A 15,989-nucleotide genomic window follows, 5' to 3' on the forward strand; every position below is an offset into this window, starting at 1 on the left:
GTTGGCGTTTGTAAGTTCATGCATAAATAAAAATGTTCTGACAGAGAGATTTAAACTCAATATGGACCTCTGGTACCGAAGCCTAGTGCTCAAATTCTGACGCTACAGGCGCATATCTAGTATAGTGAACCTGAATATAGCACCTTTAAACCGTCTCTCGTGGAAGCAAGCTTGTTGAGACGTTCGGGCCTTTTTGCGCAATATGGATGGTTTTTCCTCAACTATTTCCTTCGCGCAAGTCGACGCGTCGAGGCACTTGGCTCGTTTTCACAACGCTGGCAGTTTGCCGTTGCTCTCGTCTCATGCATACACCATGGAGGTGCCAGAGCTGCACTGTCACTGGCGGCGCTGTTGACGTCCATTTATGGAGTTGCTCAATTCCACCGGTCCTCAATTCTGCTATGTAATGGTGTGCGTGTGCGTGCGCGTGCGTGCGTGCGTGCATGTGTGTGTGCGTGCGTGCGTGCGTGCGTGCGTGCGTGCGTGCGTGCGTGCGCGCGCGCGCAGCAACCCGCCCGCCCGCCCAGCCGTGTATTCAACTTTGCCATCTCATATTGCTTTCTCATTAAAGGTGGGAAAAGCACAGTACAAAATCTCAGAAAAGCACATCTGGCGCAGCTGCCTCATACCATATAATCATTACAAAACAGAAAAAATTGTGGGCTGATGGAGCGTGACGAACAAAAGCCGCGTCGCCGCGAATAAGCCATGGCACGCCTTAGCGAGTGGAGCTCGCATATGTCGCGCTTCTCCTCGAATCGCCATCCATCACGGCAACGGGTAATCACGCGTGAAGGTTGCTTTATATTCAATACGGCGTTCGTCAAAGCTCAAAGAATAGCGCCCCATAGTCAAGAGAAAATTAAGAATAAAAGATGGAACCCCTCCATCCGAGATTCGACAGCTAACTGAGATTACGACATCTCAGTGAGCAGCGAAGCAACCGAAGGCAGCGAAAGGCAACGTCAATATCTCTTTATTGCCTTTATTCCTCGCATGTCCCGCATTTCGCCGCCAATTCTTCTTTTTTTTATTACCTCGACCCTCCTCGGTTACTACTTTCTTTGCTTATTTCATTCTCTTTCTCTTTTTTATTAACACACATAATACATTATTTAATAAGGAGCTTTGGAGAAGATATGGGAGGGACGAAACCCAGACACCACTATTATAGCGCCGTGACTGGATGGATGAAAGAAGGGGACAAGGGGGGAAAGAGGAAGTGACAATGAAACAAAGAGAGATACTTTCCCCAGGAAGCCGACACTTCTGGCTTAAATAAAATAGGAGCCGGTAAAAGGTGCGCGCGATGAGGGATCAAGACATTAAAAGCAATGAAGACAGTACCGCACCGCGACAACAAAAATGCAAGCATCGTTAACGTTCAATCCAAAGTTCTTACGCCAGAGAGATACAAAAGATGTCGTATGGTAAAAGACGCGCAAAGAAAAGAAGAAATAATAGAAAGAAGGATCATTGAGGAACAGGGAAGCAATATAAAGGAGTAAAAGGGAGATTGAGGTGCTTGGGTTTTTTTTTGGCGGTCCATGAAAGGAAATTGGTTTCTGGCGTTCACGCACAGAGAACTCGCTACGCTTATCGAACGCAGAACAAATCCCTCCCCACTCCTGCTGCGGCGGTGCGACTAGGTTGGAGCAGCGTAAAATCCGTTTTAATGTTATATCGCGGGCCGCACAAAGCGTCCGCCTAGGCGAAGAATTAATCTTTTAATGCCGGTGAAGACAACACGGAGGCACATAGCCGGCTGGGAGAGATCGAAGCGAGCGGCGCCTGAACAATGACACCGCCGCGCGCTCTCAAATCCAGCAATCACCGAAGAGCCGTCGCTGGAACTGGCCCCTTTTTCTTTAACGTTTTGTCTTTGTTATGTACTAGTACTTTATAAGCACCTTTCTTTTATCTTGATATCTCTTTACACTTTCAGACAAGATGACACACTAATTGTGGTTTAAAATATGTATCTCCTGCTTTCCCATTAAAGCGAATTCGTCGAGATGCGGCGAGTGATAAATGAGCGGCATCAATTTGTTCAGAAAACTTCATTCAAAACATAATTTGCTTCACAGCAACGCGCTAGCTCCTATATAAGTAAAATATTTATTTTACACAACGCGTAGCACGTGTGCTGTGTCCCCCTTTATTCGCCGTTGCGTTGCCTCGGCGCTAAAAATTATTTACTGTGTGTTGCGCAATGTACCCCGAACAGTTCCCATGCCCGGACTTCCCCCTGTGTGGTGGATATGCGGACTTGGTGCGTGTCCTGTGGAGCTGCGCCTCTGCCAGTCCCCCTTTCACCAAAGATGAAATGATGAAGCTTATTAAGGCCCAGGACCAGACCTCTCAAATCCTGGTCGTTTAGAGGGCCCGCGACAGGGTCGTCAGGTTTAACCTGATGGTCCCCGAGTGAGTCTAGGCGGGTGACGTTGAGTTTAATCGTGTCTGTTGTGGACCAAATACAGTTGTTTCACTCACAATAGATGTTGTTAACGGGGCCAAACATTTACCCTTTTGCAAAGTTTGCTCCGCCTGCGGCAAACAACACTCCTCCTCCTTCTCTTCCTGCTCATCATCAACATCATACTCGTAGATCTTTAGGAGAAACGAACTACCGATTCTTTTAGTAAATTTAGTAATATGTCACTGCCACACTCAGCTGACTCACCGCCCACGACGAGCCGCACAGTGGCGTTTCGCTGCGCCCCGCCATGGAAGGCCACCGTGCACAGGTAGGCGCCGGAGTCGGAGAGCTCTAGCCGCGACAACCGCAGCGCGGCCGGCGACCGCGACACCGAAAAGGAGGCCCGGCCGGCCCAGTGGACCCCGATGGCATGCTGTCCGTTCCAGATGCCCCGCCGCTGCGTGTCCTCCACCATGTAGAAGGGTGTGCGCTCGCCGCCGCTGGCGTTGGCGGCCGTCGCCGGTGCGTACCACAGCACCTTGGCAGGGCTGTCATCGTGCTCCGAGTCCACGTCGCACGGCAGCCACGTGTCCTGGCCACGCTCGCCCTTGATCACTGCGCATAGAAAGGGTGTTTTTTTTTTATTGATGGTGTTTGTGATGTTTCAGCAGGAGGGGTTAGATGGGCAGGCAAAGCCACAGGTTGTTACGCCCGCGCATTCGTCGAACAATACGCTGACAACAAGCTGCATTATGTAAGACCTGCCTCGCTCATGTCACCAACAGAGAGCCAATACAAACGCTGTTTTTACTGATTGACATCGTTACAACGCAACAACGTGTACTCTTGGAACTATGGACTAGTTTGCATAGTATGAGGAGAGCCCACTCCGTCAACAATCAAACACACACACACACACACACACACACACACACATGCACAAGTTTTTCACTCGCCGTATGAAAAGCCAGCCAGTATGCTAAGCCGACAAGCCCACATTGCCACGCTCCTAACTTTCGATCGAGACGCCAGACTCAAAAATTTATTTGATATTGCAGCTTTTTCTAGCTTTCCTTACGGTTCTCATTCCCATTTCTCTGTTTTATAACTCAGCGTGACTACCCAGCCACAGTTTAAGCGAACGTCTCTACGCAGCTTACGCTGCCATTTATCTCTCTCTCTCTGTCCCCCGCTTTGGAGAAACTGCCAGCGACAAACTCCCAGCGGCCATTAATTCTACATTTCTCTACCCAACGTGACTCCGAGAGAAAAATTGTTCGAGCTAAGTCAACGAAATTTTCGTACCCGCGCACGTCCTCGCTTTCTTGTTTTCTTTTTCTTTTTTCTTTTTTTTTTCGAGCGCGAACGTTGATTCTGCCTCGCTGTAGCTCTCGTTCAGGATCTCGTGCCTCAACGCCGTGCTGATATGGGCGAGTTGCATTCGCGAGTCATATATATAGGTATACCCGCGCAGCATTCGGACACGAACAGTAAAAAAAAAATGGTGCAGAAATTTCCTAAGAAAAACGGTGAGATGGAGGCATACTAATATACATAGAAGTATTGTGGTACATTGTATAGGAGTATTGTATTACAGCAGATAGGTAACATGAGCTACAGTAGCCAACGTCAGCCAGATCCACCCAACGCTACGAAGGGTTGGTAGTATGCGAGTACATACGATAGGCTTTGCACAACGCTAATCACATTTTTCAACAAATTGCGGTGTGGTCAAGTGAGTCGCATTACATGAATGCTTAGGTATAAATATAAATACAGGTTAACTGTATTCTAACTCCTAAGCTTAAAGGGAGGCTGGTAATTTAGGTTTATTTTTATGTGTTTTGAGTAGTGACGGCTTATATTGCAATAATTTTGCCCTATAATAGACATTACTTAGTTTAGATAATAATTTGCAATTAGTTTGCCGGATTTTTAAGCAAGAAGCAGGTTTTGAAAGGAAGACTGAAAAGCTAATCTGATCAGGCGAGCCGTCACGAGAGATCGCAAGATCTCGCTTGACCTTGCATGACCTGGCATAAAACTGTTGAATAAAAAATACGAATAAATGACCAGACCAAAGATAGCGTGTTGCTTGCATCCTAAACGGTGTTATGTTCTTTTTTTTCTGTTTTTTTTTTTTTTTTTTTTGTGTGTGTGCTTGTGCGCAACGGCAGCTTCGATAGCTAGCAGGGCTTCGCTGTATAACACGCCTTTGGGAAAAACGCAAGCAAGCTTCATGAAATGAGGACGTCGATGATTGGAGACACAGTTTACGCAAGAAAGCCGCATTTACCGGCACGACTTGGAACGTATACCGGCATACCGGGGAAGCGAGACTCCGTGACCCATTTCATTTAGAGCGCCCGTTAACCCGACTCCTATTTTTTCTTGTCGCTTCTTCTTTTTTTACATACTTTTTTACCATTTCTCTTTTTCTGCGAGCGTAGTTTAGCCAACCATGGATGGTTGGCTCAACTAAATTTTGTAAACATCCTAGTTGCACACCCTTCATTTTCGGTTCCTTCGTTTCTCCCTTCCCTTCGCACCCCACACGACTGTGTATAGTCACGACTGTATAATGCTGGGATCTCAGAGAAAATAAATGCGCTACGAAAGCGATTTTCCATTTTCTTTCGACAGAGCATTCCCTAGTGGTACGCCGTCGGAGCCGACGTTTACTCTGCCTGCGCTTTGGGAAGCTTTCACATATTCAGTTATTCACAGAAAAACAATCTCTGTGAATATTCAAACGCATAGTGAAATAACATTTGTGGAAGGAAGAAAAATACAGCATCAAACGCATATTGCATCGTCGCTCCGATGCCTTCTGTGTCCGCCATTATAAAATAGGAAGTTGGAAAGAAAATAAAGAGGCAGGGGAGTGGCTTAGACCCGAGACTAAAAGAGGGAGCCGGCTTGTTATCCAGCCAAAACACGGCTGCTTTCTCTTCGAAATAATGGACACACCAAAGACAACACGCACGAACGAATAGCCCGTCGCACTGCGCTTTGCAAGGGTCCCGCGCTCTCTCAGAAACGCCGCGCACGCAAAGTAAACAAGCCGTTTGCTCGGGAGTGCACGGGAGGAAAGTGGCAACGGACGCCTTTTGATTCTCGTTCGAACTACCCTTATAGCCTCTTCAGCGGCGGCCCTGAATTTTGCTCGGCTCTCGATTTAGCCGGCGCCCGTGAGAACTCCCAAAAGATGGTCCTCGCGTCCTTCTTCTCTCTCCCCCCCTCCCCCTCCCCTCACACGCTTTTTCTCCATACCACCAAGAAAAACAGAGCCCCTGGCGACAACAGCAGCAGCGGCGCATAGGCGGCAGCAGCGGAGAAAAGTTTGAAAATGGGCCGGATAAGTCTGCGCACAGAAGAGTGAACAGAATACAGGAGGGAATCGTCGAGCGAACTGCGCCTTACAGTTAGTTCCTATATGTGTGGCATGCGCGCTGACGCGCTTTTCTCAGAGTTTCGCACCCTGCGATCCGCGAGCATCTCATTTGCTCGAAGCGTGCGCGAGCCTTTTAAACTGTTCTTTTCTCTCGAACTCTAAGAGCGAAGCGGTGACCCGGAATTGAGAGAAGAGAGAGAAGAAACGGTGCCGAGCACCGGGCGTGCGAAACAGAAACGGGTTATGCCTTTTTCTTTCGTTTTCGTACACGCATATATATTTTTAAGTGCAAACGATGAGATGTTTCAATCCAATCAGCGACGCGGAGCGTTATTTATTTTACATCTTTTCTTTGCTGTTTCTTTCTCTTTCTACGTGAGCAATAGCTGCGTGGGCTTGAGCATAAACAAAAGAAAGAAGCGAGATAACGGCTAGGGCGCTTGAGGTTATAAATTCACACGTGAATGCTGCCCAAGGTCCATACTTTAGTAGTGTACAGGAGGATATAAAGGATATAAAGTAAATTTCTGCTCTGCCCAGTACATCGTATGTCGTGTACGTTAGGCTACACAACGAAACGAAAAAGCAAACAGCAGGGTGACTGTGCTTCGAGCACCTGTTCCTTGAGAGGTATTTTCTTATTTTTATTTTTTTTTCGCTGACGCGGTGCGCGGTCAGCAACGAAGAGCAGTTCAGTTCGTCTCCAGACCGTTGACGAAATGTTGACAACGGGCTTGCCTCAGTAAGAAGGCCAATCAGCGAGGCGACGGGCAGGGTTACGACAGCACTCGTTGTGACGTGTCCTTTAGTCTAGGTGATGAGGCACTATTCAAGACACTTGTTCACGCATCCGGCTGGTGTGAGAAGTTTTATTCGTGCTTTTGTGCCCCCTGCATCATGAGAGACCAACGCTTCTCTGTGAACTACCGTGTCACTCCCGTCGAAGTTTCTTCGGACAGTATTTGCCGATGTTCCGAGATAGTGCACGTCTCGCATCTCAAACCATTCGCTCGCCATTTCTTGCTAGCAGAGCCACCGCGTTGGCTGAGCGCTTACGATGTTCGGCTGCCGACCCGAAAGGCGCGGGTTCGATTCCGGTCGCGGTGGTCGAATTCCGATGGACGCGAAATGCTAGACGCCGGTATGCAATGTGATGGATGGATGGGAAAACTTTATTGAGAGTCCTGAGAAACGCGATTATCTCGCACTTCAGTGCGATTTAAAGAGCCCCAGGTGGCGAAATTATCCGAAGCCTCCCACTATGGCGGTTCTAATAACTTGAGATGCGTTTGGAAGTTAAATTTCATTAACTAACCAATCAATTGTTTGCCAATCTAATTCGCTGCAAACCGGGCTGCTTACGCGCGCGGGGGTAATTAGCGTAAGCATTATATGCGTGCGCTTCTTGTTCTTAATCCGCACGTATGCATCGCCACCACTTGGTGCTGTAGTGGTGGGTGTCTCGCTTGCTCGAATAAAGAAGAGACTTGTGACCTGGATGTTACTTTGAAGCGATACTGTTACGAACACACACACACACAAAAAAAAATAAGTAACCGCACCGCGGAATCATGTCGGGAGGTTCCAGTATACGCTCATAGTAGCATGTCTGTGTCAGTTTGTTTATGTTGAATTATGAGCGCTAATTAGGGACTTCTTCTTTTGCGAGGAGAGCCACGATAATCTGCTGGCAGAGCTTAATATCTTATTGTGGGTTAGGTCTGGAAATTTACTCATTAGGTTTTCCTTGCGAACGGGCAACAGTAAATCATAGGGACCTTTGTATCGAGCGTATATTCCGCGGAAACGGGTGTTTGCATGACGTAGGTTCAGGTTCACTTCAACTCTGTGCCTCGAAACGGCTTTTTATTACATTTTGAGAGTGTGTTTTAATCGTGGTTCTCTTTTTCGTCGCTGTTCTCTTTGTTCAATAATTAGTGTTTGTATTCTTACGGGCTGCTCTTTCTTTTTTCTTGCTGGAACTGCATTTGTTTCTTTCTCCGTCTGTATACGTACCAGCACCTTGTAGCAGAAGAAATTAAACGCGAATGCGAAGTTTAAAGCGCGTAGAACAAGCCGCTGCGAATAACATCTAGAGAATGCCCGCTTAAGCTCCTGTGTTTCGAGTCGGCGTTAACGATGTTCGCTCAAGTCGGTCGTATAAACCGAAATCACGTTGACCTTGCTCAAAGTGGGGAAATCGGAAGCAGACGAAAAGCCTTACGGCTTGTCTCTAACTTGAAATTTCGGAGACCATCCTGCTGCCCGCAAAATTTACGCCTCTACTGTTGCGAGAAAAAAAAAAAAACGTTCACCGATGTTTAGAACGAACTGTCACAACTTAGGCCTCGCTTTCCCGCATCTTGTTAACGTGGCCTGCGCGTGAACGACTAAGACGAACAAATAAGAAAAACAGAAACACGGATATTTCCTCGCCGCACTTCGAGGATCTCAAACGGCGGGATTTATGAAGACAACATTCAGCGATGTTCTATCATTATTTGTATGTAATCAAACTCATCTCTGTAGTAACCAGTATTTTTTTTTCAGTGAACACATCTTTATGCACAGCAGAAAACAACTCCGTGAGAACATTTTGGTTCGTGAGCCAGGTGTTCCTACAACTACACCACGGAGAGTTTCGTTCGAGTGACGGATTATACAGCTCATTCCTGTATGTTTGGTAAGAGTAAATAAATATCTGCGGAGTAAGTGCATGGAGGCTTCCAATGCTGAGCGACGTTGTCGGGCATCTGAAGCGGCGGCGTAGGCGTCAAGTATTGGAACATCCACGTTTCAACAGTTCCCGCTGAAACGTTGTTTCTCGTGCTGCTTATAAGTATCGCTGCGTTAGGCCATATCATCGTGTAGAACGAGGTTTCGCGCTCTCGCACTGCGCAACCGGAAACTGATTTCGCGATCTAGTCAGATATAGCTCTCTCGTCGTACAACCGCAATTCGCACTGTCTCGTTGGGCAAACGGATCGACTCAATTTCGCAATACAGTCGGCACTTTGCGTTGTGGCTGTAAAACTGCAAATCGGCCTTGCGACACTTCTAATGCCGATCACTCTCCTCCGTTGGGCCATGAGCTCCGTAGCTTTTCTATTTTGCCTGTTTGAACCTGTGAGACAAGGCTCAATAAATGTCACCGCTTTAATTGGACTGCACAACATTGTTTCAGTTATCATGTGTTAGGTGAACATACGTTGGCGAATATAGCTATAGAGGGGAATGGGGATTGCACAAACGCAGAGAATGTCGGAAAGAAACGGAACAGAACGAAATAGAGTTCCTTTCGGATGGGCCCCGCCACGGTGGTCTAGTGGTTATGGCGCTCGACTGCTGACCCGAAGGTCGCGGGATCGAATCCCGGCTGCGGCGGCTGCATTTCGATGGAGGCGAAAATGTTTGAGGCCCGTGTACTTAGATTTAGGTGCACGTTAAAGAACCCCAGGTGGTCGGAATTTCCGAAGCCCTAGGCTACGGCGTCCTTCATAATCATATCGTGGTTTCGGGACGTTGAAACCGAGATATTGTTATTATCCTTTCGGATGGGATTCTATAGACGATTTTGCGTAAGACATACGAACGCCGTCACCTTGGCCTGTTAAACTAATGCCTTTTTATTTCCGTATATCGAGACGTGAATGGATAAGGCCACGAAACGTCGAATGCACCAAGCCAACCGTTTCCATGCGTCCGCGTCTACCGTAGCACTGTTGGTTTAGTTAACGATACCAAACAGGCGAGGTTAACAGCCTAATATGATGGCACCGGAACCCATCCGGGAAATGGTCTGTAGAAATTGGAAATGAATAAAGACGTCTACTGCAGCTGTTGAATGCAGATGTCGGCCAACGATTAAACTGTTATAGCGCTGGAGCCTGTATATGCGTGTTCGATACCGTAGGAATCTTACGCGACGACTTGAAGTAAGGACAAGTAAAGAAAATAAAATAAGGCGCAAAAGCCTATCGAAGATTAATTGAAAGTTTGCGATTGCATGCCGCTTTTACACGGTAATGTATTTCTAGGACAAAAACAAAAAACATGGCGCTTCTACTGTCACAAAAACATAGAATTCGCAGCACATTCAAACATGCCCTTTTTGAAAGTTCATGCAGTGGAGCTTCTTTGCAGGTTGGTTTTTTACTAAATGTTTCTCTGCGCACGGCACGACTTGGTTTCTTGACCTCTTCGATCTACTCTCTGTAACGAGGTGTTATGTGCAGGAGGTAGACGATCGTTTATTAATGAACTTGTCGCCGTCGGCTAGTTTACAAGCGGAAGTCAGCTAAGAAACCGGAATCATAAGCCGGAAGTGAACGCAAGACCGTAGGCGCGTAAGAGAAAGTCACTTGTGTTAGACAGCAGCAGCCAGCAGTAGCACCTTCAGCAAAACCCAGAGAGGTCTAAAAAACAAAAAGCCTGCGCTTAAAAAGTAACGCTTAAAATATTAAAGGTTTACTGGCATAATATTAACATAACCTGTGCGCATGTAAGCATATCCGACTGCTCCAGAACCCGTCGTTCTCACTAGGGCCGACTCTTCTGTCCGTTAACCGAATAATAAAAAAATGATTTTTTATTTCTGCACTGATGCGAAATGAGTGACGAATCTAGATATTTGCCTTCGTCTCTTGCTGGAGTTTGCTGCTGGTCAGGAGCGCAAGAGAGAGAGAGAGAGATAATATTCTTTAATGAAATGCCCGGAGAGGTTAGCCTGGTTTGTCGCCTGGCTTGCTACTCCAGGTGTCGGGTGATGACTATAAGGTATATACAATGATCACATAGACACCATATACACACAAATAGCACGTACAGTCACAAACGCACACATATACACAAAAAAGAGTCCTTCACAAGCTTTGGTTAAGGCGAGTCTTCCTCAAGAACGCCAACAGTGCTTTTGTGCTGCGAATCGCACAACTGCTGTCTTGCCACGGGCCGAGAAGGTGCCGCAAAACCAGGAGCGCAAGTGCCAGAAGACAACTTCCGAAGATCCACGTATATCGCACTGAAGCACCACCACCGTCTGCCGTGATGTTTATAAGGTGGCCGAGGCGACGCAGAGGCGTGAACGAGAATATTTGAACCTACTGTCTATGTTTCTTCTTCTTTTTATATTTCGTGCCATTGCGTTATGCTTTTCAACTGTCGACGTCTTGCGCGCAACGATGCTGCTAAGACTGAACGAGTTAGCAAGGAACTGTTCAGCAGACATTCCAGCACTCCTCGTATGTGAATCCGTGGATCGAAGAACTTTACCGCTACCGACGCGGAAGTCTCCGTTTGTGTCTTTTTTTTTTCTTTTTAAAACGTGCTCAATTAAAACGTGCTTTTGATCTTTCTTCTTCTTCTTCTTCTTCTGCTTATTCTCTGTAGACCCTCTCGTCAGTATGAGTTACGTACTCAGGTCGCAGCAGCAACAACAGCGCACTTGCCGTTGCTTGAATCCAGCCAACCTGATGTCCGTCGACAGCCTCTGCCGGAATCTACGACTGTCTGCTCACCGGGTATTTTTCATGTCTAACGTTACCGTTAACTGTATCCCGTAAAGTACCTTAACCGCTGCTTTTATAATGAGACTGTAAGATAGTTCACGCAGCAAAATTTCCAACATGGCCGATGAGACAAGCAAAATGCCTCATACAAATGGGCTTCGCCACGACCAGCTACCCTTCGCAACTCGCCACTTCTTCCTCCGCAGCAAGTGGTTTGTTTTCTTCAACAAATAAAGACATCTTAGAAAAAATGCTATAATAATAACGCACACACACAAGCTGCTGCCTGTTTTCTCTCTTCCCTTATGTCCCGCTCGCCGATCGTGTATTGTCAGATCTTGGGATGGGGACTGGTGCTGGTGGTATTCCTGAAGAAGTAGTAATATCCCACCGCACTCGTCTGAAAACGGCGTTTTTATACGTATTATCTATCGGTCGCGTCTTTCACCTCTTCGTTCTTGATATGTGAAGCACTCTTCGTATACTCTCGAACACATTGCGGCAGGTAGGCTCTCGTCTCGTCTCGCCTCGTCTCGGACCTTTTCAATCAAAGTGGCAGCAGAGACTACCCGGCGAAAGATCCTCAGACAGTGCATAATTATTATTTGTAATCGAATCATTTAACCAACATGGGGCAACACTAAAATAATGATTTGTGTGGTTTTACGTCCCAAAACCACGATGTGATTATGAGAGACGCCGTAGTTGAGGGTTCCGGAAATTCCGACCACTTGGGATTCCTTAACGGGCGCCTAAATCTAAGCACACAGGCCTCTAGCAATTTGCCTCCGTCGAAATGCGGCCGCCGCGGCCGGAATTCGATCCCGCGGTCTGCAGGGCAGCATTCGAGCAGCATAACCAATAGACCACGGCGGCGGGCGTGTGCCAAGATTCGATAAGTCTCGGATATTCCGTAAATAGACGCGAAACCTCGCGCTCAGCCTCAAAGGCCGTCCACCGCCAAAGTTTCCACGGACCTCAGACGACGTAGCAGCGGTTACGCCCCAAGCGGCTTCGTTTTCCTTTTGTTCAACGGCTTACCTTACGCGGGCGATGCGTATCCGCCTCGCCCTCTCCCCAGAAGCCCCTATAATAGCTCTTAATCTTTGTTCTTTCGCATTCTGTTTTTATTTGTTCAACGCTGCCAGTCAACGTCAATAGAGTTTACTTCGCTGCGTGTGCTCGCCCTTGACGGCTGACTGCGCCGGGCACTTAGCTCGATTGCATGCATGAGTAAACGCGGATGACGATAAAGGAGTCGCAATTATACGCGTCGAGGCCAATGCACGAGCGCTGTTTTTCGCCCCAATGGCTGGACACGAAGCGTGTAGCCAACGTCCTGTGGCTCTGCCTACCTGCACAGAAAAGAGTCGCCCTTACATGCGTCTACTCATTCATTTCATAAGCCAACCTGAAGCCACGCCCTGGGCAATAGGAAAGGAAGTAAAGATAAGGAAAGAAGGTGTCAGTAGGGTGGGTGTTTCGCCCCGAGTCTTAGCCACCCGTTTGAGGCTATGAGTTTTAGCAGCTGTGCGTACGCAACGTTGTATCTGTCGTTTTGTGTTTTCTCCTTTAACCAAATGAATCTGACAGGCAGTTGCGCAAGGGAAACATAGGGGACGTTAATCGTTGTCTTTAACTGCAGTGTACTAATTATGACGTAAAATGAAGTGAATTAAAGTGGACGAAATATTACCCTTTCCGTCGGTGGTATTCGATCCGAAATTCGAAGGTTGTGTGTTCGGATCCCAGCGATGGACATTATTTATTTATTTATTTATTTATTTATTTATTTATTTATTTATTTATTTATTTATTTATTTATTAATTTATTTATTTCAACATACTGCAGCTTTGAAAGGCTAGCGCAGGAGTGGAGACAGAATATAAAAATTGCAATATAACACAAAATGTACAGAACATGAAGGTCAATGGTTGGTAATGTACAAAACGAATTCATCACGTTGTAAGACTTAACATGGCCGGGTAAAGCTTTCCATATTTCAATAATGCGGTCAAAATAACTGTATTTATGCGCATTTGTTCGGTGAATAAAAGGAGACATGTTCAGCTCATGATGATGCCTGGTCGATGTTGGTTTAGCGGGTGTGATGTAGTTGCTGAGTAGAGGAAATCGTGGACAGTGAATTAGAGTATAAAGAAACTGTGAAGATTCAACGTGACGACCGATGATATATAAAGCGTATTGCTTTCTTCTGAACAGATTCAATTTCTTTGACGTCAGATATTTTGTGAGGCTTCCGTATGACTCAGCCGTACTCGGCTATTGGATGAACCAGGATTTTATAGGTAAGGAGTCTTGTGTTAGTTGGGGCCGAACGTAGGGTACGTTGTAGGTACGCTAGCCTTCGAAGGGCACGGTTACACATGACTTCAATGGGATATGACCAAGACAAGTTCTTAGTAAATACAAGACCTAGATATTAAAAATGAGAAACATTTTCCAGAGGCGAACCATTAAACGAATAAGTAAAAGAAGAAGGAAGAGAACGTTTAGAAAATGACATGACAGTTTTACGGAAGTTAATTCGCATCTGCCATGTGTCACACCGTGACTGGAGTGACGCAAATGGATCATTGAGGATGATGTGATCGTTAAATGTGATGGATGATGTGATCGATGTATACAGTTAAAGAGAACGATTATTACCCCCTATGCTTTCTCTGGCCTTATTATCTGCTGGGTTCGTTTGCTTCCGTCTAACAAAGAAATGAGCCGCTCGAAACAATTTCCTTTCTTTCGTTTTCTCCCACAAGAAATTCAACTGGAGGGAAACAGAGGCAATGAGCTGCTCGGGAGTATAATAGTTTTACGCATCTCTTAACTAGTTTGCATTTCGTTTCTTCGCATTCCCGTGGGTTTTTCTCGGCACTGTAATATACTCCCATTAAACGCACGGAAGCCCACCCAATTTCAATTTCCTAATATCGTATTTATTCACCGATGGCAGTATTCGTTAAGATAAAAAAAATTCAAGAGGCTGCCTGTCCTTGCTACTTCAGTAGAACAAAAACAAAATAACAACAAAAAAACGAACCAACAAAGCTATGCAAGAAGTTATAGCTTTCCTCTACATCGATCTTCTAGTTTATCAAATTTATCCACGAAGCCTGCTCCGTATGTTTTAATTTTTTTAGCTTTTAGGCGCCTGTATTGCGGCAACCAGCTTTCCTTAACTATTTTTACCAAACGCGCGCTCGGAAACGTGCAAGCGCACGTCTTTGAAACCAAGGCATCCTAAAAAAAAATTAAACATACGAAGATTAAGAGTATGTCGGAAAATTTAATTCGGAGTGGAATATGCGCTTAATATGTAAACGCGGTCTGTAGCATCTACGCGTGCACGTGGATAATGCACAATAATATTCCAAACAAAAAGGCGTAGACCAAGTAAGCTCATTAACGGCTTCGGAGGAAAACACTTTGGAGTCGCAACCTCGGCAGCGTTCATACCAGGGAGCAACGACACTACGCTTATTATCAGCAAGTTTGTACCTTCGGGTTTACAACTGCCTGGCTTTGTTTTCAGGTCCAGTACAAGCGCGTTGGTTTTCTTCCTCTTGGAATGGCTTCTAGCATAGCGCAACGGCAAATAAGTACACAAGAAGAAGAGACAAAAGGACGCAAACGCTTGTTGCGTCCTTACGCCCGTGTTACGCTCCGCTACATGCCACTGGATATCACAAGCGAACAAGCTCTCATCGATACCCTTGTCGACTTTTCTTTCTCTGTTTGCTAATTGTATTTCTTCGTTCTGTTCTGCCGCCAACAACGTAAAGTAGCATAGCACATGTTCTTTTTCTTTATTTTTATAATAGCCGTCTACCTCGTTAACATCACTAAAGATACAGTCCATGTATATCAATGGGGGTACATTTTTAGATTGACACATGCATACTTGCCTCCCTCCTGTTTCTCATATGTTTATCTCTCTCAAACACACGCAAACGCATCTACAGATGTTGTCGCTTCCACAACGACGTTGTATAGCGATGTGCAAATAAAACAATTTTATGTGCACAGAGAAACGCACGCACACTTGGGAGAGTATGAGATGACAGCGCAAGCGAGAACTACTAGAACGACCGATCCCAGCCATCAGGCGCACTGTATAGAAAATCGTTAATATCAAAACCTGTGCATACAAAGCGCAGACACACCAAAGAATATGGGGGAGGGGGGGGGGGGAGGTGCCCAGGCAAACAGTGCTCCAACTTTGAATATATTAAGCGATCATTAAGTCACCGAACAGCATTAAATTACCCCACTTTTATCTTTCAGCTAAATAACGTAAATTGCAAATTGCCGCTTTTACGGGCCTTCGCAAGTTACGATAACTCCGCACCCGTTCAGCGAAGTCGTAAAAGATGTGTATACTTAAAATTAGGTGGGGTCAGTTATCAGGCTCTTCTCGGAGCTGCATAGAAGGAGAAATCGAGAAGGTAGTTTAACAAAATATTATCGGTATTTACGCTCTCCCAGGAGAATAATTTCGAAAAACTTCGTTGCAGAGGGATTTCTCGTAGTTTTGCCATACTTTTTAAGCGAGTACGTTGATAGCGCGGAGTACGTAACTTCCGGTCAGTGAGCAACTTGTGTTATCTCTTTCGTAGCAGTGTCGTAGATTTTGTGTCTTTTTGTTTTCTT

General features: G+C 46.1%; 1 protein-coding gene across 2 annotated transcripts in view; it reads right to left on the reverse strand.

The window, feature by feature from the left end:
• The window catches only part of LOC119385985 (hemicentin-2), a 398,197-nt gene that overhangs the window by 171,992 nt on the left and 210,216 nt on the right, over positions 1-15,989 (reverse strand). For both annotated transcript variants that reach the window (XM_049413520.1, XM_037653341.2), the window contains exon 2: positions 2,684-3,034. In XM_049413520.1, coding sequence (XP_049269477.1) covers positions 2,684-3,034 — 351 coding nt within the window. The remainder of the gene's footprint in view (positions 1-2,683; positions 3,035-15,989) is intronic.

The sequence above is a fragment of the Rhipicephalus sanguineus genome, chromosome 3 (assembly GCF_013339695.2).
Source record: "Rhipicephalus sanguineus isolate Rsan-2018 chromosome 3, BIME_Rsan_1.4, whole genome shotgun sequence".
Classification (NCBI taxonomy): Eukaryota; Metazoa; Arthropoda; class Arachnida; order Ixodida; family Ixodidae; genus Rhipicephalus; species Rhipicephalus sanguineus.